Genomic DNA, 13165 nt, shown 5'->3' with positions numbered 1-13165 from the left:
GTAAGTTTCAGCTCTGCCATTATTTTCATGAGTTTGGTCTCTGAATGTACTGGGGGATTTGTAACGATCTCATTATCTGAGTGCAGTCTGGTGGTTCAAAGAAACCGTGAGTGTTAGTGAGCATTTAGTTCTAATTCACTAATAGGATTTGGGAATTAGAATAGTCCTGCAGCTAAAGCACAAACCTGGGAGTCATAGTTGAGTTCTGTGCCTGACTCTGCCATGGCCTTGCCGTGTCACTGCTGGTAACCCAGCTCCCCCATCTGTCACCCAGGGAAAGTGATGCCTGCTCGTGAGGTTTGCAAGGCGCTTAGTGACCCTGGGCCAGAAGGCAGCATGGAGGGGCAAAGTATTGCTAAAAAAAACAGCAATTAGGTGGGATGCTTGTGCACCAGCAAGTCCTTCCAGCCGTCTAAGTGATGGGTCCTGGCTCCGCTCAGCAGCCTCATTGTGGGAGGAAGGTTTCCCATTCATTTGTCCACTCTCCCACCTGCTCCAAGATTCCCCACAGCTCCCTTTATTGAGAGCAAATGTGTGCTGCGCCCGGATGGAACTGGATCGGGCCTCCTCCTGCCGTTCAGCTGGTCTCTCACTCTGATTTTTTACCATCATACTGCTGCACTCTTGATCATTTCAAATGTGTATTATGACACGTACATTACTGTCTTTATGTTACGTGTCTGTACTGCGCCAGGCATGGTGAGGTCTTGGTTGTAGATCAATAAAACCTCCAAGGAGGCAAGGAGTTAAATAGCGTGGGAGAAATGAGCTAATAACATAGACTAATTTTTTTTCATACTGTTGCCTTCTGACCTCACTCATCTGAGTGCCAATATGTGTTTCTCTTCTCTAGATGACAGCTGTCAGGACCAAGCTGGAACGAACTGTGCTTTGGCAATCAAAGTGAATCTCTGCAGCCACTGGTATTACAGCAAAGCCTGCTGCAGGTCCTGCAGGGCTCCCCACTCCTAGTGGAGAGATTAGACTAATTACTGCAGCACTTGGAGATGGAAGGAATTAAGGGTAGACTCATTTTGAGCATCCAGCATTTGGCAGGAGAAGTAACATACACCAGCGTGATGCTCCCAGGTTTGACGTAACCACTTACCGATAACTCATCATACCGGCATTATTAAGCGTTAAATGTGCCGCAAACTTGGGGTAAGGATGTTTTCTTCCACCACTACAAAACTGCTATTCTGATTCCTCGTAACGGCGGGAAATGGCATCAACATTTTGTTTCGAAGCTGACATGAAAGCTTCGTTACTACTGTACATTGGTAGCATGTGATTATCAAAAGCTGTACATAGAATCTTGTATATTTGATTCACTCTTAATTCCAAACAGTCACTTGTTTTAAAAGGTCTGTTCTTTGTTTTCTGTGCGAGTTTCAAATTGAGAACGTCAAAGTGTCAACCATGTGAAATTAAAGCACCATTATGTTTGCCTTAGCAGAGGATCCTATAACCTGTTTTCTAATTCATCCCACAAGCCTGCTTTCTAGCCTTAATTTCCTTTATGTTTGGGAGCTGAATTTCATTCCCTAAATGAGTGCAAGCCAAAGCCTTTTGTAATATGTAGGTGTATACTTTTTCAGAGAATTTTATCTTATAATCAAACTTTAGTTTCATAGGCCTTATAAAAATCATAATGCTGACATTGTATATAATAATGAAACATAACTGCACTTTATATCACAAAAAAGACGTGCTCTTTTTAATATATTTGTTTACAAACAGTGAACTTTAGCCCTATAATCATTAATTTGTACTCGTATGTATATTTTAATAAAATTGTCATATTTATGGTGGTATCTAGTTTTATTCTTGAATTTTTAGCATGTCTGTCCCTGGATATTGGTGCTGATGAAGAGGTATTGGATAGGTGTCACTGTAAACGCAGGGCCTGATCCTGCAAACAAGCATCACTTACGTTACTATGGGAGGAGACCTATTGAAGTCAATGGGATATAAGCTCTTCGGGGCAGGGACTCTGTTCACACAGCATCATGCCATCACTGGGGCTCCTAGACATTATGGTAAATACAACTAGTAAGTAATAATCCTATGACTCTGTGGATAAGTTGCCCCCATGGCGCACCTTCCAGGACTGGGGGGGCCAATCCTGAGCACTTCTGGAAAAACCCCTCCTCTAGGAGCCCACATGATTAACACAAGGCAATGTGATTCCAAACGCCGCCAATAAAAAAAAACTCAGCCTCTGAAATCATGGCAAAGAGTCGTTTATTTTTTTTTTATTTGCTTTTTTTTCCCCCCCAGTGAGTCCAGAAGTCCTGTACAACAGTTCACCACGTGAAGGTTAGTGAAACAGACGACATCGCTTGCTTAGTTTCAAAAATCTACTGGAAAAAAAAAAGAGGAAAGATGGCGCTCTAAGAACAGCCACCGGAAATGCAAAGAATCCAAAGGCTAAATGCAGCTGAAACAAACTCGAATAAGACTCGTACAATGGAAGAAACCGGTAGAAGCAGCCGCTGTTACATCAGATCACTTAGAAGACGGAACATTCCCAATGAGCACATTTATAGCAATGCGTCCCCTATTAGGGAGCTCAGTAAGGAATAAATCCAGCATATTTAACTTGTTACAAACCAAGACAAAAAACCCCAAGATGGTCTAAGCTATTAAGTCCTAAAGAATGACGAGTACTTTAGAAGGTCTCCCATGGAATTAAAAAAGCTCAGGGTCAAAAGTATCATGTCCAGTTCGGCTGCATCCAGTGGTTATAAACAACCGCTTTCCTTGCCGAGAGCAGGTCTGTAATGAAGCAACCTCAGAGTATGGCGCTGAGCAAATCAGAGTCTATTTGCAGCCAGTCCATGCTCTGTAGCTGAACGAGTCGTTCTGCAGTTACAGAGCAATGCTGTTAGCCTGAATAACGTAGTGCCATTACAAAGGAGATGGTTCGTAGAACAAATTGTATGCACCAGATAAACAAGCCTTGAGAGAGTGAGTTGCAAAAGACCTTTCGATAAGCTTCGGTCACTGCTGGTTACTTCTTCTGCTAAAGAAATTGTAGATGGTTTGTTATTTAAATGAATAAAACGATCCCTGTCGTGCTTTAGCCAGGGAAGTGCCTTACTACATCAGCACAGCAGTCAACGGCCCTCTAAAGCTTCCAGAGAATTTGGTGCTTATGGATTTGCAGCATCAAGAAACTACGAGCCTGAGCCTAATTTCAGTGCACACAGGCAGCAGTTCACTTCCTCATGTTAAATGACCTAAACCAGGCTATTGATTGTGTTCAGACCCGCTGGGGTCTAGCTCTCTGGCTGCTAGCATGACAACAATTTGGCAGGGTTTGAACGGTTATCAAAACAAAGGAAAACAATGGTGCATTTTTACTTTTTGCGGCGAGCATGACCTTGAAAACTCGGACAAAGCCTCTTCCAGAGCAATCCCTGTGCAAAGCCACGTAAGGAGAAGGGAATGGGAAAACAGCTAATCGAGGCTGTGCCCTGGCCATTAATGACTGCACAGCAGCCCCATTCTGGGCCATACATGGCCTTGGCTACTGCTGCAAATTAGCAATCCTATTTAGCTGAGCGCTGTCAGTGACTTGTAATTGAGAATGTGACTGTTGCTTTGTTTTAAGTCTAAAATGTGACAAATTTCCAGACGGAAAAAAAAAATGTCCTCTTTAGTTTTGTTTAGCCCTCATTTCCCCAGTTTAGAAAGAGCGTGTGGCATTGTTGGGGTTTTTTGGTAATATTTGCAAAACCAAAACTGCTCAGTGCACTGTTCTCCCGTTACAGAAAAACCTGAAAGTTCTTGCATGTGCTATTTAAAAAAATACTTTCCATTGATTCCAGATGCCTGATACATTTCAGCTCTGGGGACCTCCACTAAAGGAAGAGACTTTACAAGAGTTGTGCATCCTTAACCTCAAGGCACTTCCCTTCAGCACTTGTGCCCAAAAAGAGGGAGACAGAGAGCGCCGGCTTCATAGAAAGCTCATGGATAACCGTTAGGATTTACTAACCAGTAAATTAAGCTGATCTAGGAAATTCACCCCTATCTAGAGAGAGACTGCACAAGACTCTGCGTGACAAAATCCCAGTTGGTCCTGCTTTGAGGCCGTCAGTGGTGCAGAGACCTGATTGCAGGTCCCCTGTGGGGGGGGTGAATTTCATCCACAAAAAGAGGCTGTCGAGTCCTATTCACCTGTGCAGTGCTCATCCGCTTTGTCAGCCATTGCAGGAAACCTGCCTTTAAGATTGCAAACTACCCCATAGCAATTGTCGATGATGGGTATGGAGGGCCCTTTTTAGGTGTAGGAAAGGATGCACAATATCAAAATCTCCTCAGTATAAAAAGAAAACATTTTCAATGTACAGCGCTAGAAAACCTACCACATACAAGCTGCAACCTCTACAACCATCTCTCTCTGGCTTTTTTTGCTTACCCTTTACCTAGTGATTTAGTATATTTATATGCCTATCTAATGTATAAATACATTCATCATTTTAAAACACTTCCATGGATTTTAAAAGTTTCACCGTTGTTAAAAGCCACAACCGCATAGAAAAAGCCTCACGCTGAGGGGTCATTTGCCGGGCAGCCCACCGGTGTGGGGCTCCAGCCACTCAGACGTCGGTGCTTATGCTCCGACTGCGCGAGAAAGCTTCTCGCATGGCTGACAGCCGGTTGGGGTTCAGAGCTTGCAGGTTGGTCACGTTCACCGGCAGTTCAATATCTTCCTGGCTGATGGTCTTGTAGCTGACCCGGTCGCCTCCATTGTGGACCTCATCCGGCTGCTGCAGAAAGAAGGTAGGTGGATCATAGTGGGTACAACTAGGGCAGACAGTCCTGCACTGGGAGTGCTGTTTGCTGAAGGGTGAGGAGGAGGAGGAGTAGAGCGAAGGCCCATTGGTCAGCACTACATTGCGGTTGCTGTGAAGCGGAGGGATGTGGGAATGCACGGCAAAATCTGGCTCCTCCTCATCCTCTTCAGATTCCTCCTTCTTGCAGCAGTAATACTGAAAAGCCAAGGAAACAGGAAACCATTGATTACTTAAAAGGGACTCGAGCCTACAGCCGCGTCAGTCTAAACAGTAATGGATTTGCACCTGGATCGGGAACGTACCAACGTTTTCAGGGCAGCTTTGGTTCAACCTATGAGAAAAAGATGGGCCATTTGCAACGTCCTGTGCTGGATTTGAGTTGGGATTTTGGACGTTCTCAAAGTTCAGGGTCGTTCAGTCCCAGGCCCCATGTCTCACTCTGTATTCTGGATAAAACACTACTAACTGTGCTGTAGGGCACAATCCTCTGTTAGCAAGGAAGGGACCAGAGAGGGCTGAACAGGACTTCCCAGCGCCAGGCTCCATCAGCCTCAGAAACTGAGCCCCTCCCCTAGGGTTACCATACGTCCTCTTTTTCCCAGAGATGTCCGGCTTTTCGGCCCTCAAACCCCCGTCCGGGGGGAATTGCCAAAAAGCCGAACATGTCTGGGAAAATGCCGGCCAGGCACTTCCCCTCCTGCGGCTGGAGGCTCTGCTCCTCCCCTGACTCTTCGGCTCTGTTTAAGAGCCGGGCTGCCCGACCGCTACCGGCTTCGGGTAGCCCCCATGCCTCTGGACCCTGCGCCGCCGGAGCCTGGGAGAGGAAGTGCCCGGCTGGGGGCGCAGGGTCCAGAGGCAAGGGGGCTGCCCGAAGCCCAAGCGCTACCGGCTTCACGGTTTGCCGGGCAGCCTCCAGACCCTGCGCCCCCGGCTGGGCGCTTCCCCTCCCGGGCTCCAGCTGTGCTGGGGAAACGCCGGCCGGAGGCGCAGGGTCTGGGGGCTGCCCGGCAAACCGTGAAGCCGGTAGCGCTCGGGCAGCCCTTTCCGCGTGGCTGGGAGTGGGAGGGGGCGGAGTTAGGGCAGGGAAGGGGCGGAGTTGGGGCGGGGCTGGGGGTGGGAAAATGGGCGGGACCAGGGCCCGTGGAGGGTCCTCTTTTTTTATTTGTTAGATATGGTAACCCTCCCCTCCCCCCACCACGACATCAAGCTTGAGCCAATTTAGTGAAGGGCCAGAACTTAAAGGGTTGAGAGCCTGACTCACAAGGGCCAATAAACACTTTAACCCACATTCATTCCTGCTGTGCTTAGCCTGTCAGATCCCTGGAGCAGGGACTTCTCTATGTTCATGGGTCATAATTTTGCAAGGGCACCTGCACCGGTGCTGCACCTTATGTCGCTCCAAACACGTTGGTGACTGGAGTTCATCAGGAATGAACTTGCCCCCATTTCCCCTCCAGAAGCAGTTCCTGTCCCCTCTCACCAAAAGCCCCTTCAATCTCATGTCCCTTCTCCCGCCCCTCACGTGTCAGCTGCCTCTCAGGCCGGGCAGCCCTTGTACAAACTAGTCTCTGGCACGTTGAAACAAAGAAGCATGGGCTGACGTGCAACCCCGTGAGGAGTACCTGAAGCCTACAATAGCAGAGAACTGCTATAATGCAAAGCAAAATGACAGTCGCTAATATTCCACCTGTGATGACCACGGTCCCGGCTGTCATTCGACCTCTTCTCCATTAACAACCTGGAAGACAGAACAGGCGTTCAAACACAGGGTAAATGGGCAGTAGCCTCATACAAATTTCTACTGCAGCCAAGCAAAAAACAGGGGGAGAGGGGCAGCTCAGCACCTACCAGCACTCACTGTGCCCCAGGGCATGCAGGGGGCTGACCCCGACGGAAAACCCAGCTCTGGTTGGTTATGCCCTTCTTTGGGGCAGGAGCCCAGCATTCAGCACCACCCCACCCCTTGCTAGCGCGCCAGTGGGGCAAGCGGAGCGGTGACCATTCACCCCTCGGGCGTTGCCCAGTCTGCCCATCCTGAGACTGCTTAATACTGAATTTGCTGGTGGTTTTTTTTTTTTTTAACCATGTTGATGCTGGGCCACTAGGGACTGCAGCAAACAGGAATGGTGACAGCTAGAACTTCCTGGAGTAGGCTCCGCCATGGCTGTGACTTAAGGGCCAAGGCAAGGCTCACTTGTGGGAAGGGGAATGGGCTCTGTTCCCCTGACTGACAGGCCAGAGGCAAGCCCCTTGAACTACGGCTCATGTGACCTCTGGCTTTGTGAGCCAGGTGGTGTGTAGGTGGCCATGGAGCAGGGCTGTGCTTTTGGCCAAGGTCCCATGGGGAGGGGCTACAGGGGACCCACATGTCTCCTGTGCCTGTGGACCCTGATTACCTTAACCCAGCCTGGTGTAACGGGATGAAGCACCTAGATTTCCTGCAATAACAAAGTCAAATGCCAGCAGAGAGAACGGCGCCATCTGAAGCCTCTAGACCAAGTTCTGTACAGTTTCCTGTCTTTGACACAAGCCCGTCAAGCCATTGACCCTGCGTGCGCTAACTGGCATGGGATCGCCAGCATGGCCGTGATGAGTCTTCCACTTTGCCCACTTTGGTGCAGCCAGCTGGTTTTCTGGCTGGTGCCTGCTGTCCATGCGCGCGGTAGGAAGGCACACTAACAAAGAAGTGCCTGGCCCACTGCTTATTTGGGTTCTGGCTGACAGTACACACACCAGGCTTAATCCTGCTGTCCCTTAAGTACACACAGCTCGGTAGAGCAAAGCCTGACGTCTTTCCTCCAGCAAAACGCCCAGCTAAGTTAATGGGACTGCGAGCTTTGGCCACTTGACTTCTCTGGGGTTGGTGGGTGGGCCTCAGGATCAGGCCCATTATCAGGGTTGCGGGGCAGGCCGGCAGGTTGCCTTCCCTGAAGCCAAACAAAGGCCTGTAAAATCCATCTGGAACCAATCTGTGCATATCTACTTGTTTCACTGTGATGTTGGCTTGGCAGCAGCTACTAGGCTGAACATGATGGAGCTGGTATCACCCATCACCCTGAGTCCCGCCAAGTGCCACCTGGCAGCTGTATGAAGGGAGGATGGAAAAAGTAACCACAGAGTAGATGTAAGATTTAATGTGTGTCCCGGCAGCCAACAGGTAGGAAAAAAAAATGTCTATGACTTGGAGTCTAGGGAAAATTTTAATGATTCTCTGGGCTGGTTAACTCCATATAAAAAAATCATATAATGAGACGAGCGCAATTCTCTGCTCAGGGATGCCGTTGATGGTTGTGCAGGTAAGAGAATTTGTCGCAGTGTCTTACAATATAAAACTCACTAGAAACACATTGGAAGCGTCCCGTTCATGTGGTTCTGCTGAACAAAATGCAGGCCCTTTGTATCTGTCTCACTACGGTTCAGCAGCATATGCGACTCATTTCCAAAGGAAGCAAAAAATATATTTCAGGTTCACGATGATTTGGTCCAGGCTACTGTATTTTAATTGTCCCCTAAGTCTAATGTGTTTTAAAAGTGGCCCCTCATGCATTATGGCTCAAAAAAGGAGTTGGCTCTCTGTTAATTTCAAAGACCTACTCAAGGGTGTAAGGGTGCAGCAATGTAACAGTTGCCCAGTCTAGCCTGATAACACTGGCGAGTACATTGCTGATCGTTACACAGAGGCGATGCCTTTGGGGTGGGGGTCATGGGCCCCTCCAGATTTGCTGCTGGGCTTGTACTGAGCATGCTCACACAGACTGAGCACGCTCAGTAACGCTGCTGAAGCTGGCTGCCCTCCCCCACTATCGGCAGGCACGGGGCGTCTCTGCCTTTACAGATAAGCTGGTGTATTAATAAAACAAAACAATGATTATACATCCAAACCTTGATCACTTGCACTAATAACTGGGGGCGCCATTGCAAATTATGGAGCTTTGAGAAACCCCAAGAAAGACTAACAAACCACCGCTGAACCTTGCAATAAAGCACCGCCCAGCAGACAAGACAAAACGGGAGACTCATAAGCATCTTGAGTGTCACCCAGAAAAATGTCAAAGGCAGCTGTGCCCTGATTCAGGATCCGATGCTGCAAACTCTTATCCACGAGTAGCGCTAGTGACGTCAGTGGCACTACTCACTGACTAAGGGTTACAGGACTGGGTTGTTTCACTATGGAAAGTAAAACACCCTGGCAGGAAAGTAAGTGAAGCCGATGCAGGGCATCGTGAAGAGCATGAGACAGTTAACGCGTCCATGGGTTGGCCTGGTGGCCCAGGGGACAAGGCAACCACATGGCCTTCATTTATGGAGGCAAATGAATGGCAACTGCAAGAGGGTAGACAACGAATGGCTGGCTTGCCAGCTGTTACAGGTCATAGCTAGGCTGAGCCATGCATGTCTGCTGAGACCATCACAACTTCTTCCCCATATGGTGGAGCAGCTGAGTGGGCAATGGTGATGACGAACCATAGTTGCATAATGTGGGCAATGGTGATGACGAACCATAGTTGCATAGTTGAATATGATTATATTTATATTCTACAAAAGAGGGCTATACTTTTTAGAATCACCCTTGGCCAAACCCTCAAAGAAAGGCCCTGATCCTACAGGGGGCGGCACACTTTCAAATATCAGTGAGGGCTATTCAGCATCCCAGAAGATGGGACCCCTGGGAAGGAAAAAAAAAACCTTCTGCCTTGTAATTAGACCAATGTGGTCTCAGCAGGACATCATAGACAATTCACAGTCTGTCCTGTGTACCCATCACAATGACAGCAATATTACCTAGCGTGACGGGCTCTCGCTTGCACTAAGATTTATAGCTTCAATGTTAGAGAGAGTGGAAGAGCTTTATACAGTAAAGAATTTGAATTGAGTCAGTTTGCCTCTGAGCCTGTGATCTATTTTCCATATGAAAATAATGTGGACTTTAATTTGGAATAACTGGAACTACTATGATGCACTCGGGAATAGCCCAGTTCATTTGCAGAGCTTCAGTTTGCAAAAATAGATGCATTGAATTATGTAACTCATGCCTTTGTATGAGCAATGCATAAATGTGTGCATGCACGCCCACGTGCTGTTCATATAAAATTTTAACCTTTGTATGAGTAGAGGGCACACACACACACAATGCCAGAGAGTCCAGATTCCAATACCATGTTGTTTCAGGCCTGGGGATGGATTCAAGCACCTGTTCTAGGGAGTGGCTTTGCCTCAAGAAATGATGCCAAGACTTGGTGTCCCAGGCTGGGGGTGGGGAGAGGCAAGCTGCCCCCCTGGCCATTTCCTAGTTTGAGCTGGTGAAAATGAACATATTGTTCAAAGCGCTTTGGAACCATTTTTGCCAAGCCAGGCCTTGATGGCATGGCTATGATGGATTGCATTTTGAATAATGGAAAGACTGTAATTTAGCCTGGGCCTGGCACCTGCCTGCATATTTGCTTGACATCAGTATATCACCAATTTCCTTTGACCACTCTTTTTTCCCTCACTCGGTGTGTGGTTGTTTTTTTCCAAAAAGTTTCCACACCAATCCTTTCTAATGACGATTTGCTCTCTCTCTCGCTGGGTGAAGGTTGAGTATCTGCGTCCTGCAATGGTTTAGGCTGGCACACTGAGAAGGTAAAATACTGAGCAAGCTACTGAGCTGGTCTGAGACTGGACTAAAGCAGCGGCTACTTTAGCTCTAAGCTATCAGGTCCTGCTTTATACACATATCACAACCTTGTGGGTCCAGCACCAGGTGAGAGCAGGTCAGGAACACCCATTTCTTCCACTAGGCTACTCACTAGCCTCCCACAAAAGTGTCCGTTGTAAGATGACTTGGAAACTGGGGTGAGCAGAATGGTCACGGAACAGGGGCTCAGCGCTTCCTCTGTTTGGCTGATGAGGAACGCTGCGCCTGATGCCATCCTGCCAGTTGAATCCGGTTCCCTTCCTCTCTCTCAAAGCAACAGGGAGAGAGAGAGAAAACTCCAGGGACAAGAAATGCAACATGACTGTTCTGTTCCGTGACAGCCTAGGTGGGTGCGGGAATATCTTTTACAGGACCATCTTCTGGGGGTGGAAGGTGCAAGCTACACAGAGCTCTTCTTCAGGTCTGGGGAAGGAAATCAGAGTGTCTGAGGTCTGTTACATTACAGTCAGCGGGGCCCCTCCTGTCCCCACTGATGTCAATGAATCATAGAATCATAGAATATCAGGGTTGGAAGGAACCTCAGGAGGTCATCTAGTCTCAAAGCAGGACCAATCCCCAACTAATCCCCTATGCATGCATGGCTGGATGCATAGGCGCTGACGCTGTGCATGGCTGGATGCATAGGTGCCGACACGATCCACCCAAGTCAGTGGGACATCTTTGCATCATTGACTTTAACGGGAGTTGGACTGGACTTTACCTATTAGAAACTGTATTACGTGCTTACACATGGGAGCATGTGTCTTGACCTATAGGCGATGGTGGACGCCCAACCAGGAACCCATGGAAAAAAAGAGGGGTTACTCAGCACCCACCAGCCACAGTGGTGCTGGGGCCCCAGGGCTGGCTGCTGATCAGTGAGCAGCTGGTGGGAGGCACTCGGGGGAGAGGGTTTGCAGAGGTGTGAGCGGCAGGCGGGGGGCGAGGGGGGCTCAGGCGAGGGGGCAGAGTGGGTGGAAAGAGGCAGAGTGAGGGCGGAGCATCAGGGCAGAGCAGGGATGGAGCACCCAGCGGGAAAAGGAAAAGTCAGCGCCTGTGGCTGGATGTGGCCCTTAGCTTATAACACTGGTAAGTGGGGCGTTTAGATTGGCAACGTGTGTGCAGCTATTAGTGGTTCCAATGGAACCCCACTGCCACGGACTCCGCTGCCCCAGAGGGTGTTTCAGTCTGTGATGTACCCGGGTGTAATCCAGACCACTGAGGGCTGTGTCTTGGGGTGCCTTGCAGAGACTAGCTGTTGTAGCTTCCAACCTGGACTGCTCACAACCCGCCACCACCACGCAGGCCACTCCCACATGTGTTTGTAGCCCTACGGCCTGCCAACCACACTCTGGTTTTCACCAGCCTTGCTTATATCGCAGGGTGACCCCCAATACACTCCCAGTCCAGGACCTTCTCCCCAGAACTGTACGTCCTGCACTGTCCAGCCCTCTCCCAGACAGCCCAGAAAGATCCAGTTCATTATTGCTTTAAAGAAGTAAACATACACCAGCTTATCACGAGAAATGAAGTTACCCAGACACTTTAACCTAAACACGCTGGATTAGGTGATGCAATAAAACCAGTTTATTAATGACAAAGGGAGAGAGTCCGAGTACAAATAATGAGACATACTAGTCAGAAATGGTTACAAGAAAAATAAAGATAAAATAGTGCCTGACTTAACCAACTGTATTAGAGTCAAGCAAAATTTCTCACCACATGCTTCCTGACCAAACGCTTCAGGTCACGCCCCCTTCCCAAGTCCAACCACCATTCTCCTTGTCTTCTTAGGTGCAGGGAATGTGATGGGCAAGGAGAGCGAGGGGGGTGTCTGCCCTTTCTTTTTATAGTTTCAGTCCCCCTCTTGAAAAACATTTCCAGCTGGGAACTAGGAGGAAAGAATCTGTGTGGAAGGTTGTTCCCTGCTGGTATTTTTTTCACCTGTTTGTGCTGCCTGTGTTTTCCCTTCCGGCTGGTCAGGTCTCCCCACTCTGCTGTGTACAAAGATTATTACAATCGTGCGGCGAGTGGGAATACAGGGGTGCACTCCGTCACACACGCCATGGGGGCTCTGCTGGAAAACCTCAGGCTCACTGGGGTCACTGTGGAGTTGGTGGGGGCAACGCTGCCCGGGCTGGGGGCACCCTCTCTCTGTTCCTGCCCCAGTCCTGCCCCTTGCCATTGACCCACTCCTTCGCCTGCTTCACAAAGAGCCACATGTGGATCTGGGGGGGTCAAAATTAGGGCCCATGGGTCTGATCCAAAGCCCAGTACGTTGATGGAAAGACACCCACGATCTCCACTGGGCTATGGAGCTGGCGCTTATGTTTATAATGCAGGGGTTGGGTCAGCAACCTCTGAAGCAGGTTTAAGGCCAGGCAGGATATTGGGGCTAATCAATGACTGGCTTGGAGACAGCAAATCCAGTGTCTCTGTGAGCTAACAGCATCTCTCCTTCGCTCTGCTCATTCGGTGCCCTGCTAAATATTTTCCTGTTACCTAGACAAATCATCTTGGGTAGGGTGGGACTCGGGCCTGTCCTGTCAGCTGGGACAGGCTCGGACACACCACAGGAGCACTTCTGAGCCCTCCTGAACCACAACTCAGCTCGCCCCACAGCGGGACTGAAAAGTTGTGAGAAGAAAGTAAGGGATTGTTTGGTTTGGACGCGAACCTCCCT

The 13165-nt window shown here is 48.9% G+C and overlaps 2 protein-coding genes across 7 annotated transcripts in view; one reads left to right on the top strand and one right to left on the bottom strand.

Annotated features, from left to right (window-relative positions):
* The window catches only part of ADAMTSL2 (ADAMTS like 2), a 106103-nt gene extending 104327 nt beyond the window's left edge, over positions 1–1776 (top strand). For all 5 annotated transcript variants that reach the window (XM_054007064.1, XM_054007065.1, XM_054007066.1 and 2 more), the window contains one exon: positions 854–1776. In XM_054007064.1, the coding sequence (XP_053863039.1) occupies positions 854–972 (119 nt within the window). In that variant the 3' untranslated portion in view covers positions 973–1776. The remainder of the gene's footprint in view (positions 1–853) is intronic.
* Positions 1777–2227: 451 nt separating this feature from the next.
* The window catches only part of FAM163B (family with sequence similarity 163 member B), a 64434-nt gene continuing 53496 nt past the window's right edge, over positions 2228–13165 (bottom strand). For both annotated transcript variants that reach the window (XM_054007501.1, XM_054007502.1), the window contains 2 exons: positions 6428–6543; positions 2228–5000 (listed from right to left, as the gene is read on the bottom strand). In XM_054007501.1, coding sequence (XP_053863476.1) covers positions 4608–5000; positions 6428–6520 — 486 coding nt within the window. In that variant the 5' untranslated portion in view covers positions 6521–6543 and the 3' untranslated portion in view covers positions 2228–4607. The remainder of the gene's footprint in view (positions 5001–6427; positions 6544–13165) is intronic.

Source organism: Malaclemys terrapin, chromosome 17 (genome assembly GCF_027887155.1).
Source record: "Malaclemys terrapin pileata isolate rMalTer1 chromosome 17, rMalTer1.hap1, whole genome shotgun sequence".
NCBI lineage: Eukaryota > Metazoa > Chordata > Testudines > Emydidae > Malaclemys > Malaclemys terrapin.
This window is presented reverse-complemented; position numbering and strand designations above follow the sequence as displayed.